The sequence below is a fragment of the Manis pentadactyla genome, chromosome 12 (genome assembly GCF_030020395.1).
Source record: "Manis pentadactyla isolate mManPen7 chromosome 12, mManPen7.hap1, whole genome shotgun sequence".
Classification (NCBI taxonomy): domain Eukaryota; kingdom Metazoa; phylum Chordata; class Mammalia; order Pholidota; family Manidae; genus Manis; species Manis pentadactyla.
Window position 1 is genome coordinate 107,387,194 of NC_080030.1, and position 25,011 is coordinate 107,412,204.

The 25,011-nt window shown below is 40.9% G+C and overlaps 1 protein-coding gene across 2 annotated transcripts in view; it reads right to left on the bottom strand.

The window, feature by feature from the left end:
• Positions 1-24,792, bottom strand: part of PDSS2 (decaprenyl diphosphate synthase subunit 2) — a 193,862-nt gene extending 169,070 nt beyond the window's left edge. For both annotated transcript variants that reach the window (XM_036902897.2, XM_036902896.2), the window contains exon 1: positions 24,205-24,792. In XM_036902897.2, the coding sequence (XP_036758792.2) occupies positions 24,205-24,497 (293 nt within the window). In that variant the 5' untranslated portion in view covers positions 24,498-24,792. The remainder of the gene's footprint in view (positions 1-24,204) is intronic.
• Positions 24,793-25,011: the final 219 nt, after the last annotated feature.

Genomic DNA, 25,011 nt, shown 5'->3' on the forward strand with positions numbered 1-25,011 from the left:
GTCATCATGTGAACTTCATGCGCTCACGCCCGTTTCCTGGGAGTCATCCAGTCTCTGAGCACAGGAGCACTTTCCGCCTCAACACGGCACCCATTGTGTTTTAACGCACAGCTCCAGGGTCAGTGAATACCGGTTGGCTCAGGGCAACACAGCTCTGCCTCTCGCTCCCTCCTTAATGATGCCAGCTTTCTTCTGACGCTCAGCTATTATTGCTCCTCCCTGCCCTGCTGACAGAGGGACAGAACAAAGAACCAGAGGGAGAAGATAGGGGCTTTGAAAGGCATTGTTTTCTCTTTGTCTCCCTGCAGCAAAACTTTTCTAAACGTGTGAAAAGAGAATTAAACTAAATGTATACCTTTCACACATGTCTTTGGACGTAAAACCACCATCATTTCACACGAACGAAGCTGCCTTTACTGGTGAATATTCCCAGGGAAAAGCCGGGTTGCAAACGGCCCTGGAGCCCCGACGGGTCACCGCCTCGCCTCTCCAAGCGCACGAACTCCAGCCGGCCGGGTCCCACTGCTTCCTGACCCTGCACTCGTGACGTGTGGGAGACTCCACGAATTCAAAGATATTTTTACCAGTCATGTGAATTCTATCTACCCAAAGCATTTTTTAGTGCCAGAAAAGTTTTCTGATTAGGAGCCCATTCTTTTAAGAATATTTATAGTGCCTAAATAACTCCAGATGTTTTGCTTTCGTTTTTGGCTTAAGGGATGGGGCAGGGAGGCAGAAATCAAACTGAGGACCCTCCCAATTCGAAATGCTTGCCATTCCATCCGAAATGAGCCCTTTCTTGTATTTCTGCTTGGAGGTTCCAGAATTTAAACATATGACACTCATGTGTAACGCCAAAATACCAGGATTTAGATAGGACTGTCACCAAAGGAAAAAAAAAAAATCAGTTGTGGATAACTTCCATTTGAATTATTTTTTACAAATCACAACCCCATGAAACAGGAATTGCTTCCTGCATTTGTAATGAATTTGCCAACAGAATGAAGCACTATTTGTAGACAGCTGTTTTTGATGGAGGAACAAACTATGAAACAACAAATCCCACGTTTTTTTGCAGAAGTTGCTGACTAGAATTTGCTCTTGAATTCTAAATCTACAATGTCTTAAAGAAATATATCATCATACTATGTTACATATAGTCAAAATTTTCTGAAACATTCTCACCACTCACTAGTGCACTGCACAGAGGGAATTTTCTGTTACCCTTCCCTCTGTCTTCAAGAAGGTGTAATGCAATCCCGTGGAAGACTCCAAAAATAAAAGGATGCAACAGCATCTCCTGCTAATACTTTTCTAACAAATGTTATAGCAAGGGGAAGTTTCCCTACCTAATTTTAATCAATCCTGTTACAATTTAAGTGCATTTTTTCTTCCTGTCTTCAGGAAGAGTTGATCACTATCTTTAACCACTATGTTCTAGGCTATGAACAATGATACATAAGATAAACACCAGGATCTAATTAAAGTAATGATAAAGCAAAGACCAGGAAAAGGACAAAAGCCTCTGGTTAGGAAAGGTTTTACTCCATTCACTTTGAATCTGCAAGTACTTACTGAAGGCTTTCTATGTGTCAAGTATATATACTGGGCAATAGGAATACAGCACTATAAAGACGAACATCATTTTTCAAAAAGTTTAGTCTTAGAAACACTTATCCTTAAATCAGAGGTCTAAAATAAAGGATACAAATAGACCAATGAACCCACGAAGTGGCCAGATGTAACTGAAATATCTCCAACGGAGAGCTGGAGAACATATGCCCAATCATTTTTTTCTCCCAGCTTTACTGAGGAATAATTGGCAAATAAAACTGCATACATGTTAAGTGTACAACATACGCCCAGCCACCACCTGACACCAGCTGATCAGTGCTGCAGAGAACGCAAGGTCTGTGGCATCACAGCTTCTGATTTTTAAAAGAGACACAAAGCTGGAGGAGGAATGAGCAATTTAACCTGCAGGAATCAAGGAGTGCTTAGCAAAACAGCAAACACTGGAGCTGAGCCCCCGAGGGGCAACAATGCTTATCAGGTATGACAGGAGATGATTGCCTGTGGAATGTGGAGAGCGACAGGAGTGACTGGGAAGGAAGGTAGGGATGTTGTGCTATGCACAGGCTAAACTGTCCCCTGCACAACATGGGAAGCCACTGAGGAGTCTATGGCTCCACATCACAGAAGGGTAGAATTTATCTGTCTGCAGGAAACTTCACCAAACTGCCATTCAGTGAGATTTCAAGATTTGCCAGTCACATAAAGAGGCAGGCACCTTGCTTGCAAACCATAAAGCTAGACTGGGCATCACCACACCCGTACGTCTGTCTTGGGCCCCTGAGCAATGAGGCATCACAGTGCTCATGAGGTCCCAGAAACAGCAATGGCTGCTTCATCAGAGCGCAGCCAGTTTACCCCCAGAGAAGAGCATACCAGAAAGAAGGTTTTGTCGTTTGCCATCCCCAGATGCTTCCTCTTTCCTCATGGCAAAGGTAAAAAAAAAAAAAAAAAGGCAATACCTTATTCGTGGCTAAAATGACTTAAGAGTTTACAAACCCCTGACATATATTATTCTTGCGCACCTGAGACCCTCGGCTCCCTCTTTTCTACCTTGCCTAGGTTGATGACACAATTCAGAGCAGCCAACTGTGTTCACATTTTGAACTTTTTTCTTTATACTCTTCAAACCCCTTAAATTGCAAGAATTCTAAAATCTAATCGAGGGCCACATGTTCTTCAGACCTTTGTCCTCTTAATCCATTAGCCAGTCCCATTTAACTTGCACTGAAAATAGAAAAAAACTTTAATGCAAAGTTCACCTACATTTTGCTTCAAAAAGGATGTTGTTTTTGCCAAGGACATTTCCCGGTCTCCAGGTAGGAAGGGGCAAAGGAAACTGTTGGCCGCCTAGGCCTTTCACTCAAGCCTCCCAACATGATGGGTATGATTAGTCTACAAGGCGGGTATTATTCCTATTTCTGCTGATGAGAAAATGGAAGGTCTGAGCAAACCGCAGCCAGTAAATGACATAAACCAGGTCTGAGCCCAGGTCAGCCCGTGCCCAGAACAATGTTCTTCCCACTATACTTCAACTGCTACTATTTCTAACGACAACTATCACAATATTCCAATTCCACCTTTGTATTTGCTCAGAGCAGCATACCTTTCAAATGCTTTTCATCTGTAATATTTCTTTGGGTTCCAGAAACTATACTTTAAGAAAAAAAATGACTAACCTAAGATCACAGAGAAATGATGACTGGGCACAAATAATATCTAATAACAACAGCTGTGTTTGTCGAGCACTTCAGCTAAACATTCTACAGCGTGTGGGCTCACGTCGTCCTCATTGCAATCCCGTGAGACAGAAATAACACAGATGAGGTAGTAAGTCCCAAGGAATTCTCTAGTTCCCACAAACAGGGAATGGCAGCACTGGGACTTAACCCACTGGGACACAAGCCCACGTGCATCTATGGCTCATGCAGCGCGGCCTCCCTAAATTGCAGTCTTCTTCATAGACTACTACTCCCACTGTAATTAGGCAAGCGAAAACTAGCTGGAATTCCACAGTAAAATTAAAAACCAGTCTGCATTCCCTAACCCACTACCAAATGAAGGTGGTGGAAGCAGCCCAGGCAGCAGGATGATATCCACCAGGTACTTAAAAGAAACTTTTTACTGGATAACTGTGGAGAAAGTGAAGGTTCCTGTGGCCAGGACTCTCCCCTGGCCCTGGTCGGCTTGCTCACTACATATGTGAGGGCGAAACATTGTTACTGACTCTCTGTAAAGAGCTCTGCCCAGGGCTCTGGGCTGCACGGTTGCAGGAGAGCAGAGGCTGGAGTGGTGGCAGCACCAAGGACAGAGACTGAGACGGCTGCAGGGGCAGAGAGGCCCAGAGGCAGAGACCGGCTTGCTGCGTGCAGACTCGCTCTTGAGTGGACAGGATTCTAGTGACGGACCTGCCACCGTGGGAATAAAGTTGTGTATAAACCCTTTCACCCCAAGAATGTTGCATTGTCATTTTTCAGTCTCACTGAATCCACAGTGAACTTGTCCGGGGCTGAAACCCATTGGCAAGACAATAACTGACACATAGATAACCAGAAACTCAGTATGACCTGGGGGAAATTAAACCAACCTCCCAGCATTAGCCTCGATATGACAAAGGCATTACCCCAACCGTGCAACAAATGAACCCATTATTCTAACACACATTCAAAATCAAAGACTTTTTTTTTAGTATGAAACAGTAAAAATTATCCAGGATGGAAAAGCTCCACCCCCATTTTTTCCTAAGTTGACGAAGTATATTCATAAATATCTTTCAAGTCAGATTAAAATGCTGGGGCCAGGACCACCAACTTCTAGGTGTTCATTTTGAGAGCTCCTTTCTGCATACTCATGAAATTGTGCCATGCATACTCAATTGTCACATTTGTTTTTTAATCACGCACACTACTGAATAATGTGAGAAAATATATAATACTTAAAAATAATTGAACTACATACAAATGCTTTTAATAGAATCTTTGTATACAGAATAGCATTAGTCCTGTAAAACTAAATAACATTCTTTTAAAATACACAAAATAAAAGAAAAAGCCTGAAGTTTGAGAGAAATCCTGAAGTAGAAGATTCATGAAGCCATTTTTATTCGGAGGATAAATTTCATTTACTTGTTAATGTTTAACAATTTAAGATGTTGAAAGCATATGTCACAAAACCCCAGTAATTATTAAACACCATATAGAATATGCACATGCAAATTATCAATGTTTGCAAAATTCAAAACACTGCTGCTAAGTTTTTAGAATATGACATAATATTCACTAGATCTACAACTAGCCTCACAATTCTGGAAATAAAACCGATTCCGTGTGCAAAAAAAAAAAAAGAAAAGAAAACTTGGGAGCAAATGTAACAACCTTCCAAGGAGAGATTCTAAGAGAATGGTGATTTTTAAAGCTATTTAAAAAATATTTGTTAAAATGAATTCCAGTACACAAAAATAGAAAAAATTGAAAGGCTTTGAGAAGCCTTTGGTGAGTCAGAGGAAGAAAATAAAATCCAGCTGCACTCCATGAACTAAAGGTTTGTATCCAGAATGTTGAATCACTATTAAGTCAGGAACAAGTATCTGAATGGTTAACATCTAGTACCTATTTTAAAAACATACTCTAGGGTAGCTATTTTTGGAAAAACATTCATTAAACTCTCCAAATCACAAGCACAAATGAACATTTCTTGGTAACTAAAGGGCTTCCAAGGTTTTAAAACACACATACACATTGAAAATTCTGAATCCTATGGAAGAATAAAGAAAGGGCAGTTATAGAATACAGAGTGGATGAAAAGCAGTTGCCAAAAATCAGTAGTAATGAGAAATATGAGAAGAGAGATGTGGGTATCTGAATCCCAATTCATTCGAATGTAAGCACTAAGAATTATATAGTATTACAGCCTGTGGAGAAAGCGAACGTTCCTGTGGCCAGGACTCTCCCCTGGCCCTGGTCGGCTGGCTCACTGCACACGTGTGGCCAATACATTGTTACTGACGCTATATAAAGAGCTTCTCCCAGTGCTCTGGGCTGCACGGTGGCACAGCTGCAGCAGAGCAGAGGCTGGAGTGGTGGCAGCGCTGAGGACAGAGACTGAGACGGCTGCAGGGGCGGAGAGGCCCAGAGGCAGAGACGAAGGAGGATTACAGACCTGCAGACTGTTGGATGCAGACGTTAATTCTAGTGCTCGACCTACGGCCGGGAGAACAAGCTGGTAATAAACCCTTTCACCCCAAGAATGTTCCATTGTCATTCCTCCATCTCACTGAATCCATAGTGAACTTGCCCGGGGCTGAAACCCACTGGCAAGACACAGCCTTAAAATCCTATGACCAATTTATCCTTATGAACTGAGCCCCAAACTAAGAATACAGACTAGTTAGTATTCCTCAACCTTAAGTAAATAAAATGGAAGGTCTTTAAAGGGCAAAAATTCAGTCACCCAGTATTGCCTTAAGTGAGTTTTATTAAAATAGTATTTAAATATGTACAAATATAAAAATGATAAACACTGTATGATTTTAGTTCTTATACAACTAAAATAAATAAAATTACAAATTGAATATAATACTGTGGGGAAAATGGAAGTCTCTATGGTCAGTGTGTATAAAGTGAAGGTTCCTGTGGCCAGGACCCTCCCCTGGCCCTGGTCGGCTGGCTCACCGCACACGTGTGGGCGATACGTTGTTACTGACTCTATATAAAGAGCTCTGCCCAGGGCTGTGGGCGACATGGTGGCAGGGCTGCAAGGCTGCAGGAGAGCAGATACGAGACTGGAGTGGCGGCAGCGCCAAGGACAGAGACTGAGACGGCTGCGGGGTGGAGAGGCCCGGAGGCAGAGACCGGCTTGCTGCGGGCAGGCTCGCTCTGGGTGGATGGGATTCTAGTGATTGACCTGCCACCGTGGGAATAAAGCCGGGTAATGAACCCTTTCACCCCAAGAACGTTCCATTGTCATTCTTCCGTCTCAATGAATCCATAGTGAACTTGCCCAGGGCTGAAACCCATTGGCAAGGCACCCAGGATCCTACGCTACTTGCTGATGTCACTGGCCTGCTGCTAGGCTACTGCTTCCACACCCATGGGCAATGAGCAATTACTGAGTCACTAGATAAAGAGCCCTGCCCTGCCCAGAGACAGGGGAGGATTACAGCCCTGCAGACTGCGCGCAGATGTGATTCTAATGAGGATAATAAAGCCGGTATAAACCCTTTCACGGCAAGAACGTTCCATTGTGTTTCTCTGTCTCATTGAATCCATAGTGAACCTGCCTGGGGCTGAAACCCTGAGGCAAGACAAACACCTATTTAAATTGGCATTAATTTACTATGACAGAATGATGGTACTTGATTGACCCTAAATTGTGATTCCCAATACGAAAATGGTCCTGACTGTCGTGGTAGGTTCTTAGGAATAAGGGAAGCTGATGGTGAAGATATTATTTTCCCAATTTTCTCTATTCAAACTATATAAACTTTTTTTCATACAATATACTGCTTTTAGTAGGTCCCCCAGTTGGGCCCAGAAGATCCTCCTCTTTGGACCCAAGGTGCGGGTGCACCAACACTCATCACGTTGGCGGCGCTGGTTGCTGGGGCTAAGGCCCCACCACCGGCACGGACTCCCTGACCTCAGAGCAATGGGAGGGGACCAGGGTAGGCGGGGGCAGTTACCTGGCAGAAGCAAAGTGGGCAGGTGTCCTACCAAGCAGCAAGTGGACACAGGAGTACTAGGTAACCTCGGGCTTTGCTGTGATAGGCAGAAATCCCTGACCATGTTTAATTAATCAGACCCAGGAATTCAAATGAACAGGAATCCCACTAATATCTGTTTTCATTACAAAAAACAAAAAAAAACAAACAGCTCCAGAAGTAGTGACTAGGGACTCATCTGTGATACTGCAGAAGAGATCTGCTGGCCTCTTAAGCACACACAGTTCTTGAATAGAGCGACGGCCAAATTCCTTGGGCAAGATTTTCTTTCCCAAACAGACCTCTGGACATTTACCCAGATAAGCTGGTGAAAGGGAAATGCCTTATCTCTTTGAGGATTATTACCTACTGGCTCTGAGTTAACATGAATTCTTAGAAATAAGAATTCCTCTGGTCCACAGGTCAGGCTGGCAGTACGTAGGAGTCATGTACGAGGGGCGGAGCTCTAACCAACCTCTTCTCTCAGTAGCCATCGTGACAGCCCAGGTGTTCTGCAAAACTGGCAGAATCCCCACAGCAGCTCCCTGGCTCAGGAGGAAGGAATATTATGGAAAGACGTACATAGTAGAAGTTGATCAAATTCCCTTTCCTTATCAAAATCATTGCATTTCTAGGGGAAAACTTCTGAAAGAAAAGTGACACTATCATGAAACAAAGGCATACTAGGTTCCGGGGGGAGCACCCTCCGCTTGAATCGCTTGAATAGTAGGTGCACACACTGCCCTCCTCCCCTGTCCTACTACTGCACAGACAAGTCAGAAGATGCTTTTACCTCAGAGACTGTACTGAACTTGTGAAAAGGCCCACGGAAGACAGCACAGCCCTGTAACCTTCTGGAATACGACCCAGGCCCTGTCAGCAAGCAACTGAAACAACAACTTCCTTTTGAGAAACAGCTCCTGTCTTGCACTCTGATGAAAACTGAATAGAAAAACTTTTAGTGACCACGCAATCTAGCAGCTTAGCGTGGCTACTGGATGCAGTTAGTCCTAAATTCCAGCAGGACATCGTCAAAGGAGCAGCAGCAGGCCCAATGGGGATCTGAAAGCAGCTATGTAGCACATACAGTCCCTGTGCCTCGTGCCCTGCTGCGTGACAGCTCCCCCCCCAAGCTGCACCCATGCTTTATGAGGGGTACCCTTTCCCCAGTGAGCCTAAGACTGAGGGGAAAGAAGTTCCTTCTTGCTTGCGGAGAGACCTGAGCTATGTGTTAGCAGCAGCGACAAGTGCACCTCTGCTACACGACAAGCCCATCCAGGGGTGATTCTGAGAATAAGAAGAGAAACCCTTCCTGTGGGCAGAGAGGACCTAGGGCACTACAGCTCACTACTCTCTTTGCCTGGAAACAATGTCTAATAGGCCAGCCAAATGATCAGGACAAGAAAGGAACATGTCTGGTGGTTTGGGGAAGGGACATTTTGATAAATCTCTGGGAATGGGACCAGCACCTGAGAATATCTGTGTTCCATGTGACCCAACAAAGCTACCACCACGGAGAAGGGGCTCTTAAGGAGCAGATGGGCGGGGTGACTGTTGCCAATAGAGTAGACCATTCTACTTACCTTGTCAAGTCAGCCCGACAAGGTGGGAGTGGGGGCAGGTAGGGGTGGCTGTGCATGTGCTCAAGAGCAGGGACTTCCTCCCGTGAAAGCCGACCCGACAGCTGTGACCCACACGATACACTCCTGCAGATGAACCACTGACCTTATAAGGGACAGACCCCAGACACCCTTTTCATCCTGGAGAGGCGACAAACTTGTCTTCTTCAGAAGAGATGTTTATGCTGCTTGGATGCGATTCCCCCGTCACACCACTGCCCACACTGCCATGTGTGGACTGACTTGTGTGCCAGCATGCCATCCCGTCCAACAGTGCCTCTGATGAGTAAAATCACTTCCCAGCAAAAGTAAGGCAGCTGGGCGTGAAGCAAGGGCTTCTCTTAACATGAACCCTTCCCCATCTTTCAGGAGCAGCCAGGCCCACACGTGGTGAAACAGCTCATGACCGCCCAGGCCCCCTCTGGGAGCTGCCATGCTGTGAGGCAGGGCCCTTGCTGCCAATTGCAGCTTCCTAGCTGAACCAGCTCTATTCCAACTGGGTGCTGGACCTCTATCTTACACCACTCACAAAAATTAACTCAAAATGTTTCAAAGACTTAAAGGTAAGACCTGAAACTGCAAAACTCCTAGAAAAAAAACAAAGAAAAGCTCCTTGACATTGCTCTTGGAAATGATTTTTTGGATACGACATCAGAAACAAAGCCAACAAAAGTTAAAGTACACAAGTAGGACCACGTCAAACTAAAAAGCTTCTGTACAGTAGAGGAAGCAATCAACAAGATCAAAAGGCAACCTACGGAATGGGAGAAAACATTTGCAAACCATGTATCCCAATAGCAAAAAACAAACAAACCAAAACCCCCAGTCAAACAAATAATCCAATTTAAAAATGGGCAGAGAATCTGAATATACAAGAAGACACGCAAATGGCCAACAGTAACATGAAAAGGTGCTTAACATCACTGATCATCAGGGAAATGCAAATCAAAACCACAATGAGATACCACTTCACACCAGTGAGAATGGCCACTATCCAAAAGACAAGAAATAACTAGTGCTGGCAAGCATGTGAAGAAAAGGGAGCCCTTTTACACTTCTGATGGCAATGTAAATTGGGGCAGCCACTATGCAAAGCAGTGTACAGGTTCATCAAAAACTAAACATAGAAATACCATTTGACCCAGTAATTCTTCTAGGAATTTACCCAAAGAAAACAAAATCTCTGATTCAAAAAGATATGTGCACCCCTAAGTTTACTGCCACATTATTTAAAATAGCTGAGATATGGAAGCAACCAAAGTGCCCATCAATAGGTGAATGGATAAAGATGTGACATATACACAATGGGATATTTGCCAGCCATGAAAAAGAAAGAAATCCTGCCATTTGTGAGGACATGGATGGAAGTAGAGGGTATTATGCTAAATGAAATAAGCCAGGTGGAGAAAGACAAATACTGTATGATTTCACTTACTTGTGGAATCTAAAAACAAAATAAAACAAAATGAACAAAACAGCAATAGACTCAGACACTGAGACGTGACTGGCAGTTACCATTGCAGAGGGGAGAGGTGTGTGGGTATAACAGATAAAGGGGATAAAGGGCACAAAATCCCAATCATAATATAAGTTAGTCAATTAGGGGATGAAAGTATAGCATAGAGAATATAGTCACTAGTTTTGTAATGCCTTTCTATGCTGACAGATAGTAACTACACTAGTTGGGGTGAGGATATTATAACGCATATAGCTATTGAATCACTATGTTGTATATTTGAAACCAATATAATATTGTTTATCAACTAAACTTCAATAAAAAATATTCAACAACAACAACAAAAACTTGGTAAGGATGAAAAAAAGCATATTTATTCTGGTCTCTCTGCTATTTAACCTTTATGGTTGCCACTAACCTCAGAATAAAATTAGATTTCCTTAACATGACATACAAAGCTCCTCACATCTGGCCACAACCTTTCATTTTTTAAATTAATGTTACTTAGTTTATAGCAGCTCTATTCACAGTTGCTAAAAACTAGAAACAATCAAAATGTTCATTTAAGGTAAAGAAACAAATTGCTTTATTGCTCATGCAAATGAATACCCTTTGACAATAATAATGAATCGATTAATGATACACTCAGTAACATTTAGATAAAATAAAATATACCAATTTTAAGTGTACAGTAAAATGTTTTGTCAAATGTACCCATCTGTGTAACCACCACAATAAAGATATAATACATTTCCAGTACCCTAAAAAGCTCCCCTGTTCCCATTTGTGGTCCCAAGCAATCAACCAAGGTGGATGCTTTCTGCCACTATAATTATACCCACTGTAGATTTTTCATGTAAATGAAATAATACAGGATCACTCTTTTATATCTGGCTTCTTTCACTCGGAATGTTAAGATCCATCCATGTTATTGACTGCATTATTAATCTATTCATTTTCTTTCTGAAGGGTATTCCATTCACCTTAGATAGAAATATGCATTGTTTTTAGTTTATAGCTATTATGAATAAAACTGCTCTAATCAATCATGTTAAAAACTCTGAATGCATATGTTTCCTTTCTCTATCATTTCAATACCCAGGAGTGGTACTGCTAGGTCATATGGCATAGGGCATGCTTAACTTAAAAAAAAAAATGATAAAACACTTCTCCAAAGTGGTTATACCACTGTACATTCTCATGAGCAATGTTTAACAGTTCCAGTTGCTCCACATCCTAATCAACATTTATTACAGTCAGACCTTTTAAATTTAGCCATTCTTATTTGTATATAGTGGCATATCATCATAGTTTTATTTTGCATTTTCAGATAACTAATCGTGTTTAGCATGTTTTAATGTGCTTATTTACAAATTTCTTTTGTAAAATGTCCACATCTTTCCCAATTTTTAAAATAGGTTGTCTTCTTATTGAGCTACAAGATTTCTCTATATGTTTTATATACAAGTCCTTTATCAGTAATGTACATATTTTCTTCTAGTCTGTGTCCTGCCTTTTTAACAGCATCTTTAAAAGAGTGAAGTGTTAAATTTTGACAAACTCTAGTTCACCAATATTTTCTTTTATACTTCATGCTTTCTGTACCTTATGAAATCTTTGCTTACTTCAAAGACACAAAGGTTTTTTTTTTATGGGGGAGCCCTGTTTTTATTTTTTATTTTAATTTGGCATCATTAATGTACAATTACATGAGCAACATTATGGTTACTAGAATTCCCCATTATCAAATCCCCACCACATACCCCATTACAGTCACTGTCCATCAGCGTAGTAAGATGCTATAGAGTCACTACTTGTCTTCTCTGTGCTATACTGCCTTCCCTATGACCCCCCCAAAATTATGTGTGCTAATCATAATGCTCCTTTCCCCCCCTTTCCCTCCCATCCTCCCCAGTCCCTTTCCTTTTGGTAACTGTTAGTCCATTCTTGGGTTCTGTGAGTCTGCTGCTGTTTTGTTCCTTCAGTTTTTCCTTTGTTCTTATACTCCACAGATGAGTGAAATCATTTGGTACTTGTCTTTCTCTGCTTGGCTTTTTTCACTGAGCATAATACCCTCTAGCTCCATCCATGTTGTTGCAAATGGTAGGATTTGTTTTCTTCTTATGGCTGAATAATATTCCATTGTGTATATGTACGTCTTCTTTATCTATTCATCTACTGATGGACACTTAAGTTGCATGCATTTCTTGGCTATTGTAAATAGTGCTGCGATAAACATAGGGGTGCATCTGTCTTTTTGAAACTAGGCTCCTGCATTCGACACAAAGTTTTTTTTTCCTGTGTTCCTTTTAGAATCTTTAGTTTAGTTTTCATGTATAGGTATACAAGATCCATTACAATTTAATTGTTCTTTATGCTGTGATATAAGGATTAAGGATTTTCTTTTTCCTCAGCACCAGTTGTTGAAGATACTATCATTTGACTGTTGAATTAATTTGATACTTTTGTCAAAAATCAATTGACTATTTACATATGGGTCCATTTCTGAACTCTCTATTCAGTTATATTGATGTATATGTCTATCCACCAGTCCCACAGTCCTACTTATTGTAGCTTTACAGAAAGTCTTAAAATCATATAACGTAAGTGCTACAATGTTATTTTTCAAAATTGGTTTGGCTATTCTAGATCTTTGCAATCAAAGATGAACTTTAAAAACTGTCAGTTTTGACAAAAAAATCATCTGCAGAAATTTTGATTGGGATTATGCCAAATCTGTAAGATAGATTTGGAGAAAATTGACATTCTGATATTAAATTTTCCAATTCATGAACATGGTATATTTAGGTCATCTTTGATTTCCTTATCAATGTTTTATAGTTCTCAAAATACAGATTTTACATGTACTTATAAAATTTATCCCTCAGCATTTCCTACTTTTATACTATTGTAAATGGTATTGCTTTGTGAATCCATTTTCCAACTGTTCACTCATAATATAGAGAAATACAATTGATTTGACATTGTGTCCCTCAGCCTCATTATACTTATTTAGTAGTTCTAGTAGTTGGTTTTTTGTGTGTGTGTAAATTGCAAAGAACTTCCTAGCAGATGGACATTATTTAGAAATAAAGACTTGCTTTTTTTCTAATCTAATATTCCTTTAATTTCTTTTTTTTTTTTTTGACTGGCAAAAGCATCTGGTAAAATTTTGAACAGAAGTGGTGAGGGAGAATATCCTTCTCTTGATTCCTCTCCTAGGGAGAAAGCATTCAGCCCTTCGCCACTAATAATATTAGTTATAATTTTGCACAGATCTCTTCTATCAGGAGAAAAGAGTGCCTATTGCTAAGCTCTTACTTCACTTGTCCTTTCTTCTTTAGGATCTCATCTGCTGCTGAGCCAGTCCAGATGATTTTTTCTTTTATATACTGAACTTTTAGTTACAGGACTTACATCTGATATATATTTTTCCATCACTTTTTTTCATTTTTCACATTTTCCATTAAATATTTGAGCATATTTATAATAAGAGTTGTTAATTGCATTGTCTCTGTCTCTTACACATCTGTTTCTACTGACTGATTTTCCTCCTGGGTATGGGTCATTTTTTCTGTTTCTTGAAGTGTACTAATTTTTTATTGGATATTGGGTATTGTGATATTTTGTGGCTGAGTGTCTGGATTTTCCAGTCTCCCTTTAAAGGGTTTTGGGGTGCTGCTGGCAGTTCATTAACTTCTGGGTCAGCTTGATCCTTTTGAGACTTGCTGTTTAGCTCTGTTAGGGAGGCTCAGGAATACACTGTACTCTGAAGCTGGTTCATCCCTGTTACTAAGGCATAGCTTCTCTGGGCCACCTACCAAGTGCCCAGCTGTTCAACAAGGTCTTCTCACACTGTCCGGTTAGAATCCATTATCCCTTAGCTCTCCGAGAATTACAGAGCTTACAGCTCCCAGGCCTCGCGAGGTTGCATTTTATTCATGTGATGCTTAGCTTTCAGCAATGGACTGAAGTGGGCACCTCGGATTTCTGGGAACTTTCTCTGCATACTCCCTTCTCTTCTGTATGCTGCCCTACGATATCCAGCTGCCTCTGCCTCCCCAAAATCTGATTGTCTCCTCAACTCAGTAGGGCCACCACCCTCTGCTTGAACTCCCCCTCTCTGTACTGCTATGTGGAAAAGACCTCACAGTTCTCACCGCACTTGTTGTTCCTCTCACAGGGATCACAATCTTGTGCTGCCTGTACTCCAAGCAGAACATAGTTATTTAATACACTTCTCCCACTTCCTAGTTATTTACAGTGGAAGGACAAGTCTAGCATTAGTTACTCTACCTTGGCAAAAGCAGGCATTTCCAGCCTATCTTTTTCACCTCATCCCACCCCATGTTGAGCTCATACCAAACTACTACTTCCCTACACTTCATTAAGCAATTCCTTGTGTCTTAATTTCTTTTCCTGCTTTGGTCATTTTCTTCTCATTCAACACGACCCAACTCTAATGTCACATCACCTTTGAAAGTTTACAATTTTCCAAAGAGAAAGAGATTTTCTCCCTCTTTGCCCCTACAGCATGATGTTCACACATACTATAGCATTTCTCCCAAGGTGTACTATTTGCACATCTCCTCCCTAAAATGAATTTCCAGTAATAATAATTGCTAACACTTGGAAATTTTCCATGTTCAAGGTGCTGTTCTAAGCACTTTACATATATTTACCCATTTAATCTCCATAAAATGCGAAGATACAGGTACTTATTCTCATTTTACAAATGAAGCAACTAGGACACAGAGAGGTTAAGTAAATTGCCTGATATCAAATAGCTGCTAGTGGTTAACCTAAGTGTCCATCAATAGATGACTGGATAAAGAAGATGTGGTACATAGACACAACGGAATGTTATTCAGCCATAGGAAGAAAACAAATCCTACCATTTGCAACAACATGGAAGGAGCTAGAGGGTATTATGCTCAGTGAGATAAGCCAGGCGGAGAAAGACAAGTATCATACAATTCCACTTATTTGTGGAATATAAAAACAAAGCAAAACAGAAGGAACAAAACAGCATTAGACTCATAGACACCAAGGTGACCAGCAATTACCAAGGGGAAGGGGAGGGGGAGGGGCAGGGGGAGAGGGACTGTTGAACCACTGTGACATACATTTGATAAAATAAAAAAACTAAAAAAAATGTTTTAAATAGTTGGTAGTGGTAGAGCCAGGATATGAATCTAAACAGCCTGACTCCAGAGCTCATGCTCACTCTACCGTCTCTCACGAATTCCTGGAGGATAGAACTATGTATATCTTAGTTTTGTTTGTACACCTCATGCACCTCAAATATTTATGGAATGAATTAAAATTTATAATTTTCTCCTAGTCATCCAAGACAACATCCTTCCTAAGTACTGGAGGTTTTCAGTCAGTAATTACAGAACCGAATCTAGAAAAGGTCTTTCATAGACATGGAAGGGACTAAAATGAAATTTCTACTAATAAATTCAAAGAGCTCTGAAGAATTTTACCATGAAGAAAAGACTACAAAGCTTTCTTCTGTAGCCAAGAAACTGTAGAGAATTCTGTCACGATCTACGAAGGGATCAATATCTGCTAAGAGGGACACTAAATGTCATAATTTGTCTCCAATAAATGTACACTAAATTAATCCCATCTATCTAAATCTGAAATAGAGATCACAGTGTTTTGAAGGCAAAAGTATTTACACACAAATTTAACCCAGAGCTAAATCTGTCAAGAGTGATCAATGAAAAGTAATAAAGCCACATTGCTCAATAAAATCAACTGTTTAAACAACAAAAAGTTAACCAATTCTCTATGAAGAAGGTATTAGTCATCACGTTAGAAACAATTATGTGTCCTCATATGATTATTACAAGCATTCATGTTCTTGACAATATATGGTACATGAAGTGAATTTATAAAATCTGAAAGTATTATTAAAATAATGATTTGCATAGAAATTTAAGCGATTAAAAATGAAACTATACATTTTGCACAAGTAGACAATTACATTTAATTAGCAAGATAGCAATGAAACATAGAGTGCAAGGTGTCCCGGGAGGAAGTGCGGATCGAAGCACAGCAGCTTACTGCCGCACCTCCCACACTACCGATCTACAGCACGTACCTGGGCTTCTACTCCATCCTACATACCACTGTCCAGCTCAGATAGGTCCACAAGTCCTCAGCCAAAGTCCTTGAAACCAAATGTTTCTCAGAATTCAAATTCTTTCTGTTTTTGGGAAGGTGCATTTTACCCAGCACCCCAGCAGGATCTGGGGCAGCACCCTGTAATCAAAAACATTGTATTTCTGCAGCAAAATGCATGACCATTCACATTAAGTGGATAAAAGAAAGACTACAAACAATCTCACATCTGTTCAGGTCAGATTTATGAGCCTGAAAAAGCATTGTTTTTGGAACTTTTAGGATTTTTAAACAGAAGGAAAGGACTATAAATTTGTGTCACCACATTGCAATCACTCTACTCATTTCCTGCTTGAGAACTGACAATGGCTACCTTACCTGCCGTATTTGGTCACAGAACTAATTTCTACACTAGTCTAGAATTGGCAACACCTTTGAAAATCATTTAGTGAAACTCCTTGCTTCATTGTTTAGGAAACTCAACCCAGAGGGATGGAATAACTCGCCTAGGACCCCACTGTTATCCACTGACAGAGATGAAATGCGGAAATACAGTTCTGTCTCCCAGGCCTACTATTTGTCCATTTCTTCATTCATTCGTTCATTCACTCTCTTTTCTAAGCAATATTCTTTAGCTTTTCAAAATTATGAAATAATTAGAGTCACAAAAAGTTACAAAAACAGTACAAAAAATCCTGTGTATCTTTCATCCAGCTTCCCATAGTAAACAGTTACAGAACATTAAAAAAAAAATAACATTGGTACAGTAGAGCTAACATACTATAGGTCTTATTCCATTTTCAGCACTGCGTTTGACCTTCACTCATTTGTGAGTGCTGGGGTGCAGCTTTACCCCACGTATAGACTAATGCAGCCACTATCACAAGCAACCAGGTTGCTCCATCACCTCCAAAGACCTCTGCATACTTACAACCTCCCTACTACGCATACTGCCCGAGTCTAGCCAGCACCGTTCTGTTCTCCTCCTCTCTGTTTTGTCATTTTGAAAATGCTGTATAAATGGAATCACATAGTACATAATCTTTTGAGATCAACTTTTTCTTTGTAGTAAAATACACATAAAATTTACCATTGTAATCATTTTTAAGTTTTCTGTTCAGTAGTGTTAAGTATATTGATTGTTGTGCAATCTCCAAACTTTTTCGTCTTGCAAAACTGAGATGCTATTCCCACTAAAAAACAACTCCCCATTTCCCCCTCCTTCTAGCCCCTGGCAACCAGCATTTTACTACTTCTCTGAATGTGTCCACTCTAGATACCTCATATAAATGGAATCATACAGTATTTGTTTTTTTGTGACTGTCTTATTTCACTTAGCATAATGTCCTCAAGGTTCATCCATATTGTAACATGTGCCAGAATCCCCTTCCCTTTTATGGCTGAATATTCCATTTACACACACACACACACAGTGCATTTTGTTTATCCATTGGTCTATCAATGGACACCTAGGTTGTTTCCACCTCTTGGCTATTGCGAACAATGCTGCTATGAACATATGTAAACAAATCTGTCTTCACAAGCCTACTTTCAAATCTTTTGAATAAATGCCCAGAAGTGGAATTGTTAGATTACATGGTGATTCTACTTCTAATTTTTTGAGGAATGAGATTGACCTTTTCCACTCAGTGTAATTCTTTTGAGATTCATTCAAGTTGTTATATGAATAAGTAGTTCATTTTGTGTCACTATTGAGAAGAATTCCATTACATGGGTGTGCCAGTTTGTCCCACTATTCACCATCAAATGACACTTGGGTTGTTTCCAGTTTTTGGTTATTACAAATAAGGCTGCAAAAACATTTATGTATAGGTTTTGACATAAATCTTTATTTCTCTGGGATAAATGCTCAGGAGTGTGATTGTTAGCTTGTATGGCAAGTGTATGTTCAACTTTAAAAGAAATTGCCAAGCCGTCTTCCAGAGAAGCTGTACTAGACTTACATTCCCATCAGCAATATACGAGAAATCTAGTTTTCCTGCCTCTTCACCAGGACTTCGCGCTGTCAGTCTCTTTAATTTGTGTCATTCTAACAGGTATGTATCTACTAGCAGTCATCTCATCAGTTTTAATTCATAATGGCTAATCATGTTTTATGCTTAGCACCTTTTCATATGCTTTTGCCATCTTTATAGCCTCTTTTTGTTCATTTTTTGTTTTCTTACCATTGAGTCTGGAGTTCTTTTCATATTCTGGATACACATCCTTCTTCAGATATGTGATTTGCAAATATTTTCTCCCAGTCTGTGACTAATCTTTTTATCCTATTAACAAGGTCTTTGGCAGAGCAAAGTATTTAACTTTGATGAAGTCCAATACTGATTTTTTCCTCTTATGAAAAGGGCTTTTGGTCTCAGGTCTAAGAACTATTTACTTAACCATAGGTCCCAAAGATGTTCTCCTATGTTTCCTTCCAAAGCTTTAAAGTTTTACACTTCAGAGTGATCTGTTTTACATTGATATATTTTTAATATGGTGTGAAGCTTGGGTCAAAGTTCATTTTCTTGCCAATGATGTCCAATCATTCCTGCACCATTTGCTGAAAAGACTATTGAACTGCTTTTGCATCTTTGTCAAAAATCATTAGGTATATTTATGTAAGATTCACTATGTGAGACCTTGGTCACCACGTAAGAACTTGTTTGTTATGCTTCAGAAGATTGGAGACTGTTGAGATATAGGCTTGGGATTGATTAATGACTGTGCATTGAGTCCCCTATACAGAATTTTATTGTTGTTAACAACCATTTGATCAATAAATATGAGAGATGCCCTCTCAAAAAAAAAAAATCATTAGGTATATATTTGAGTTGATCTATTTCTGTCTGTTCTGTCCCATCGATCTGTCTATGCTTGTGCTAATACAGTACTGTCTTGATCAGTGAAGTCACACGTAAGACTTAACATTAGGTGGGATGATTCTTCCCACTTTCTTTTTTGCACTAACATTGTTTCAGCTGTTCCAGCTGCATTTTGGGCCACTCGCTTTACTTTACTCACTGTTCATCCTCACTTTTTAAGGTCCCCCCTATACCTAGTAGAGGTAAGACAGACTGGGAAGGACAGAGAAAAAAGAACCAGGGAGGAAACAATGCATAACATACTACCAGCACCCAAAAACAGTACCTGCGCAATTTCTACCCATCCATCCTAACGGCACCCCAGTTCCCTTAGGTTCTCCGTTATTCCAGGCCACTTCAGTATTTCTAAACATGAGAGCTAGTGCATCACTACTACTCATTAGCCACAGGTCATTAACTTCCTTCTGTTAGATGTTTGTAAATATATTTGTGTCCAACATAATGTCTATGTATCAAGGGACATAGTCCATATCCTAGATTTCTTTATATTCCTTCAATAAACACTGAATTAATTAATTGAGAATTATTTATCTAATTGGAGCTTACAACAGAGAGCTACTAGAAAATCTAGAACAAAGGCAAAAAAAATTAGCTAACTGCTACATCATTCCCAGGATTAAGATCATTACCTCACCAAACCTCAAGATTTTAAATTTAACCTCACTTCTGAATTAAACCGTTAAGGAGTATATATACTTTTAGGCTCTTTCCCCCTTTTTATGATGGGATGGCTTAGGTACAGAAAGAGAAAGTAATAAATAATAAATAATTGTGATTTCCTTTTTGTCTCCTGCTATTTGCCAAAAATGCCACCATTCACCTAAGTTTTAGGGTTATTAGACATGATTCATCCCTAACATATCATGCAGATGTACTCAAAAAGTAAAATGACCCAAGGGGCAGAATACTGATTTAAGTAAATAATGAAACAGAAAATGTAAAATGGAACTGTAAAAGAGTTTACCAAGTCGTGTTTACTCTGGTCCTAACTAGATCAACTACAAGAGTCTGTGTGTCCTTGGCTGAGAGGTCTTCCTCTTAATTATCAATGCTTTGCTGACAAGATTTCAACACAGTAAGGTGTGCTGCTTTTGCAGTTACAGTAACCACAATCTGCCTACCCTGCAGATCAAATGCCTGCTTTTTTACTAAAACAGATACATACATGACTCCTTCCCCAAAGTGTTTTGTTCATTGGCTGCCTGTGAGTTTAGACTGTTTAGATGATTTGAAAGACTATCAAAGTAAATGTATAAAATAGCATGCAGATTATCTCTCTTTTCTAATGTAGTAATTCATATATGTTCCCTCAACAGCTTTCTGAAACTTATTTTTTTCCTTTCCAATTACTTCACTGTTGTATGGGACTAGGTAGGCAGGGTAGGCTACAATCAGCAAAGTTTCAAAGCCATTGGTCTTAGAAGCTTTCTTCTAGTGTGTCTCTGGGGTTTCAGAAAGGGTCTTCTCCAGGACCCCATCTAATGCTCCGGCAACTAAGCAGATGAACTGCAAATCTCAGAATACACACATTAATAAGGCTCTTTCTAGTGCTGTCTTTTTCACTTCAGTGATTTTTACAGAGACTACAATACACACAATGTAATATAGGACTACACCCCCCACCACTAATAATATAATTCCCACCAGGCACAGAAAAACCTACTATTTAATTAGCAAAAATTAAGAAACCTCATGTTTCTAGTGCCATGAGAACATGGAAGTACACTGAACTCAGACACGGCTCATGAGAGTGTAAACTGGTACAACCACTTTGGAAAACAGTTTGGTACTACCTACTAAAGGGGAATGTATGCGTACAGTCCTCAATCTATTCTCTCAAGACAAGAACACCAGGAGACATGCATCTCTCAACAGAGTTTTTCATAATACAAAAATGCAAACAATCCAAATGCTGATGGAAAGAGGGCTGTGGCATATTCACATACACCAGCGAAAAACTGATGAAGTGCAGTCAGACCCAGCATGGATGACTCTTAGAAACGATGATAAATTTAAAAAAGCAAGTCATAGCTGACAATACACAATTAACTACCATATTAATAAACTTCATAAATGAGAATTAAACATGTTATTATTTAGGGAAACACTCGTATAATTTTAAAAAGGAAAAATAAGCACAAATCCAGTACAGTGGGGGTCAGGGAGATGGACTGGGGAGTACACAGGTCACTTCAACAGGACTGGTGAAAGTATAGTTCTTAAACTGGGCAATAAGCTCATTAGTTTCATCACTAAGCTTTAGAGCATATATGGGTGGGGGGCAGGGGGTGGATGTTTTGAGTGCATCACCTAGAATCTCTGGGAAACTAACATTCCAGAAGGACAAATTTAGCTCACTCATAAGACGATTCCTGATAATTGGGAACAACGCCAAGAAATAAAATCACTTTAATACTGTTATTTAGTAACCTGTAGTAACAGAAATAACAGGTGTCTCATAAAAAATTACAGCGAGGATGATTCTTCCAGGTGGTAAAGATACCTCAAGACAAATGCTGGGCATAAAAGCCACAGGGCATAAATCTGCAAAGAAGTAAAAAGCTAACCTTTTCAAACAATAAGGCTTCTCTCTCACTTACCAACTTTACATTTCCCTGTATGGCCCCGGAAGATGACTGGTTAGCCAGAGACGGGTAAGATTCCTCAAGGGAGGAACAACCTAAGACAGGCACAGTCGCAGGGGGGCCATCAGGTGAGAAATTGGGGATCAACAGAGGTGAGGCTTAGAACCTAACCCCCCTGTTTTGAGAGAAATCTTCTGTATCCGTGGATGTCTTGTTGCCCTTGTCTAGCTTGGATTAACACATAGTCTACAGGCACACACCTGATCATCTACATTTGCCCTCTTACAGCACTAAACTATGTTTTCTACCTTTATCTTGCATCTACCTACCACTTCAGCATTTTATTAAACATAATAATAATAATAAGGGAGAAATGTGGGAATCACATATAAATCAAGTATAAAAATCAGACGAATATTCATATTTGACCTGATTGTTTATAGTTCATGATGCGTGATCAAAACCAAAAGTTTCTGTGATGACTGCCCTTGCACTGTTCACCATATAAGAACTTACTCACTATGTAAGAACTTGTTCACCATGTAAGAACTTATTTGTTATGCTTCAGAAGATTGGAGACTGTTGAGAATTAGGCTTGGGGTTGATTAATGATTGTGCATTGAGTCCCCTATACAGAATTTTATTGTTGTTAACTGTTAACAACCATTTGATCAATAAATGAGAGATGCTCTCTCAAAAAAAAAAAAAATTACAGCAAGGGGGCAAACAAGGAAAGTGGGGGTGGCTAGATAAAGGCAACATGAGGGACCCTTCTAATAATGTAAATGTCCCTCATCTTAACTATATCAATATCAGTACCGTAGTTTTGATACTGTTTCATAGTTGCACAAGATGCTGCCATTGGGAGCAGCTGGGTAAAGGGTATATTAGATCTCTATCATTAGATCTGTATTATTTCTTCCAACTGTATGTGAATCTATAATTATCTCAAAATAATGTTTCATTTTTTTAAAAAACAGGGAAAAAAAAGATAATTTTTGTGTAGGGTTTTTCTACCTTGGTACTAATGATATTTGGGGATGCATAATTCTTCATTGTAGGGGCTGTCCTGGGCACTGTAGGGTGTTTAACAATACCTATGCCCTCTGTCCACCAAATGCCAGCAGCACGCCTCAGCTGTGACACCTCCATGCACTGCCAAATGTTCCCTAGAGGGCAAAACTGCCCTGTATGAGAACCACTGCTCTCGTCATAAGTGCAGAGTTGTAGAAATGTTCCCAGCAGGAGACAAGAGAGACAGGACAACTACATGCAATACTAGAGAGGAAAGAATGTGATAAAGAACGTTAGGGTCAATCAACAAAACTGGAATATCAATGGCAGATTAAATGAAAGTATCGGTATTAAAAGTGCCCAAATTGATTATTGTCATGTAGTTACGTAAAGAATGTCCCTACGCTTAGGAAATAAACAAAAGAGAATTTAGGGTCAAGGTACCATGATGTATGCGATCTACCCTCAAATGACTCAGGAAAAATATGTGTATTTTACATACACATGTTAAAAGTATGTATGTAATAGATGGATCTAATGAACAGTATGTAAGTGTGTTCTTTGTTCTGATTGAAGGGTATACTAACGTGTTTCATTTTTATTCTTGGAACTTTTCACTATGTTTGAAATTATTTACAAATAAAAAGGTGTTTGTTTTTTTAAACAGAAGCAAAAGCTATGGTCCTTGAAATCCTAACGGCAGGTTTCACAGTAGTCGTCCATCATAAGTCATAAAAATTCCAAGAGGTTAATGACTACTGACTGGATAAATTCCTACTATTAAGCCCCGGACATTCGTGGGAAAGAACTGTCTCCCTTCAGCCTATCTCTCCCTCTCCATTCTTTCTGGAGGTGATTCTTGAATAGTGCGGAAGCAAAAGTCAATCTATTCCACTTTTCAAAGACTATTTCTAGAAAGTGACTCAAACCCACATCCCCACGCGATTTCTCCACAAGTCACTGAGGTACCTTCCCCCTCAATAGTTAAGATGCAAAAACGCGAGAAGAGTACAAGGGTTCGCAAAAGAAAACCACTTATCCGCTCAGTTGAGCGAATGGAGGAAGAACGTGAGGTTGGGTGAACTACATAGGGGAGAACACCGACTGTCAAGGAGGGCCGAGGAAAGGAAAGGGTAAAAAGAACTAAACAGAGAGCCAGACTGAGCGAGGCTGGAAAGGTGTGTTACAGGCCAGGAAAAAGGACTCGAGTGGGTGCGAGAGTGTCGGGAGTGGGGGAGTAGCTCACCTGGCTGTGGAAAGCAGAGGGTGCTGCGTCCCCACCAGCTTCCGCACCTGCACAGCGATGTTGCTGAGCTCGTCGCTCAGCAGGCAGCGCAGGCTCATGAAGGACGTGGGATAGCCCACGATCTTCTCCGCCTCGGACACCACCTGCTTCCAATGGGCCGGGGACCGGGGGAACTGACCGTGCCAGGAGCCCACCGAACAGACAGGGTCGAGGGACTGGGACCCCAAACGACGCGGGGGCCCCGAGGACCCGAGATAACGGGGCAAGCGCAACAGCAGCTGCCGAAGACTCATGGTGTGAGCCTGGGAGTGTCAGGGACCTGGGGGAGTCCGGCGGTGGCACGGAAGACAAGCCAGGGGCACAGCGGGAGCTTGCAGGGACTAGGAGCAGGCGGCGGCTCCTGCCCCTCGGAGGAGAGTGGGTTCCTGGAGCTGAACCAGAAACGGATTGTAGCTGCAGCTTTCTGAAGCCTGGGTTCAACAGACAGCACCCCAGCTCAGCACTGCCCCCCGGCAATCCGGGTAGAAACCACTGGGACTGCCCACATGGGGGGCGCCATATTGGCAGCGTGGAATGCGGCCTGCCGCAAACACAGAGGCGGGCTGTTCGGGAGCAAAAACCGTTCCTTACTTTACGGCGCAGCCCCCTTGGGGCGGGGCTACGGAAGAGCCGCGCGGAAGGCAAGGGGCGGGGCGAAGGCATGAGCTCCTCCCGTCCCGCTGCTCCGCACCCGTCGGGGATGCTGAGGGCGCCGAGGCCGCCGTGCCACCCGTGGAGGCCGGGTCTGCGTGCGCGGAGCACAGAGCG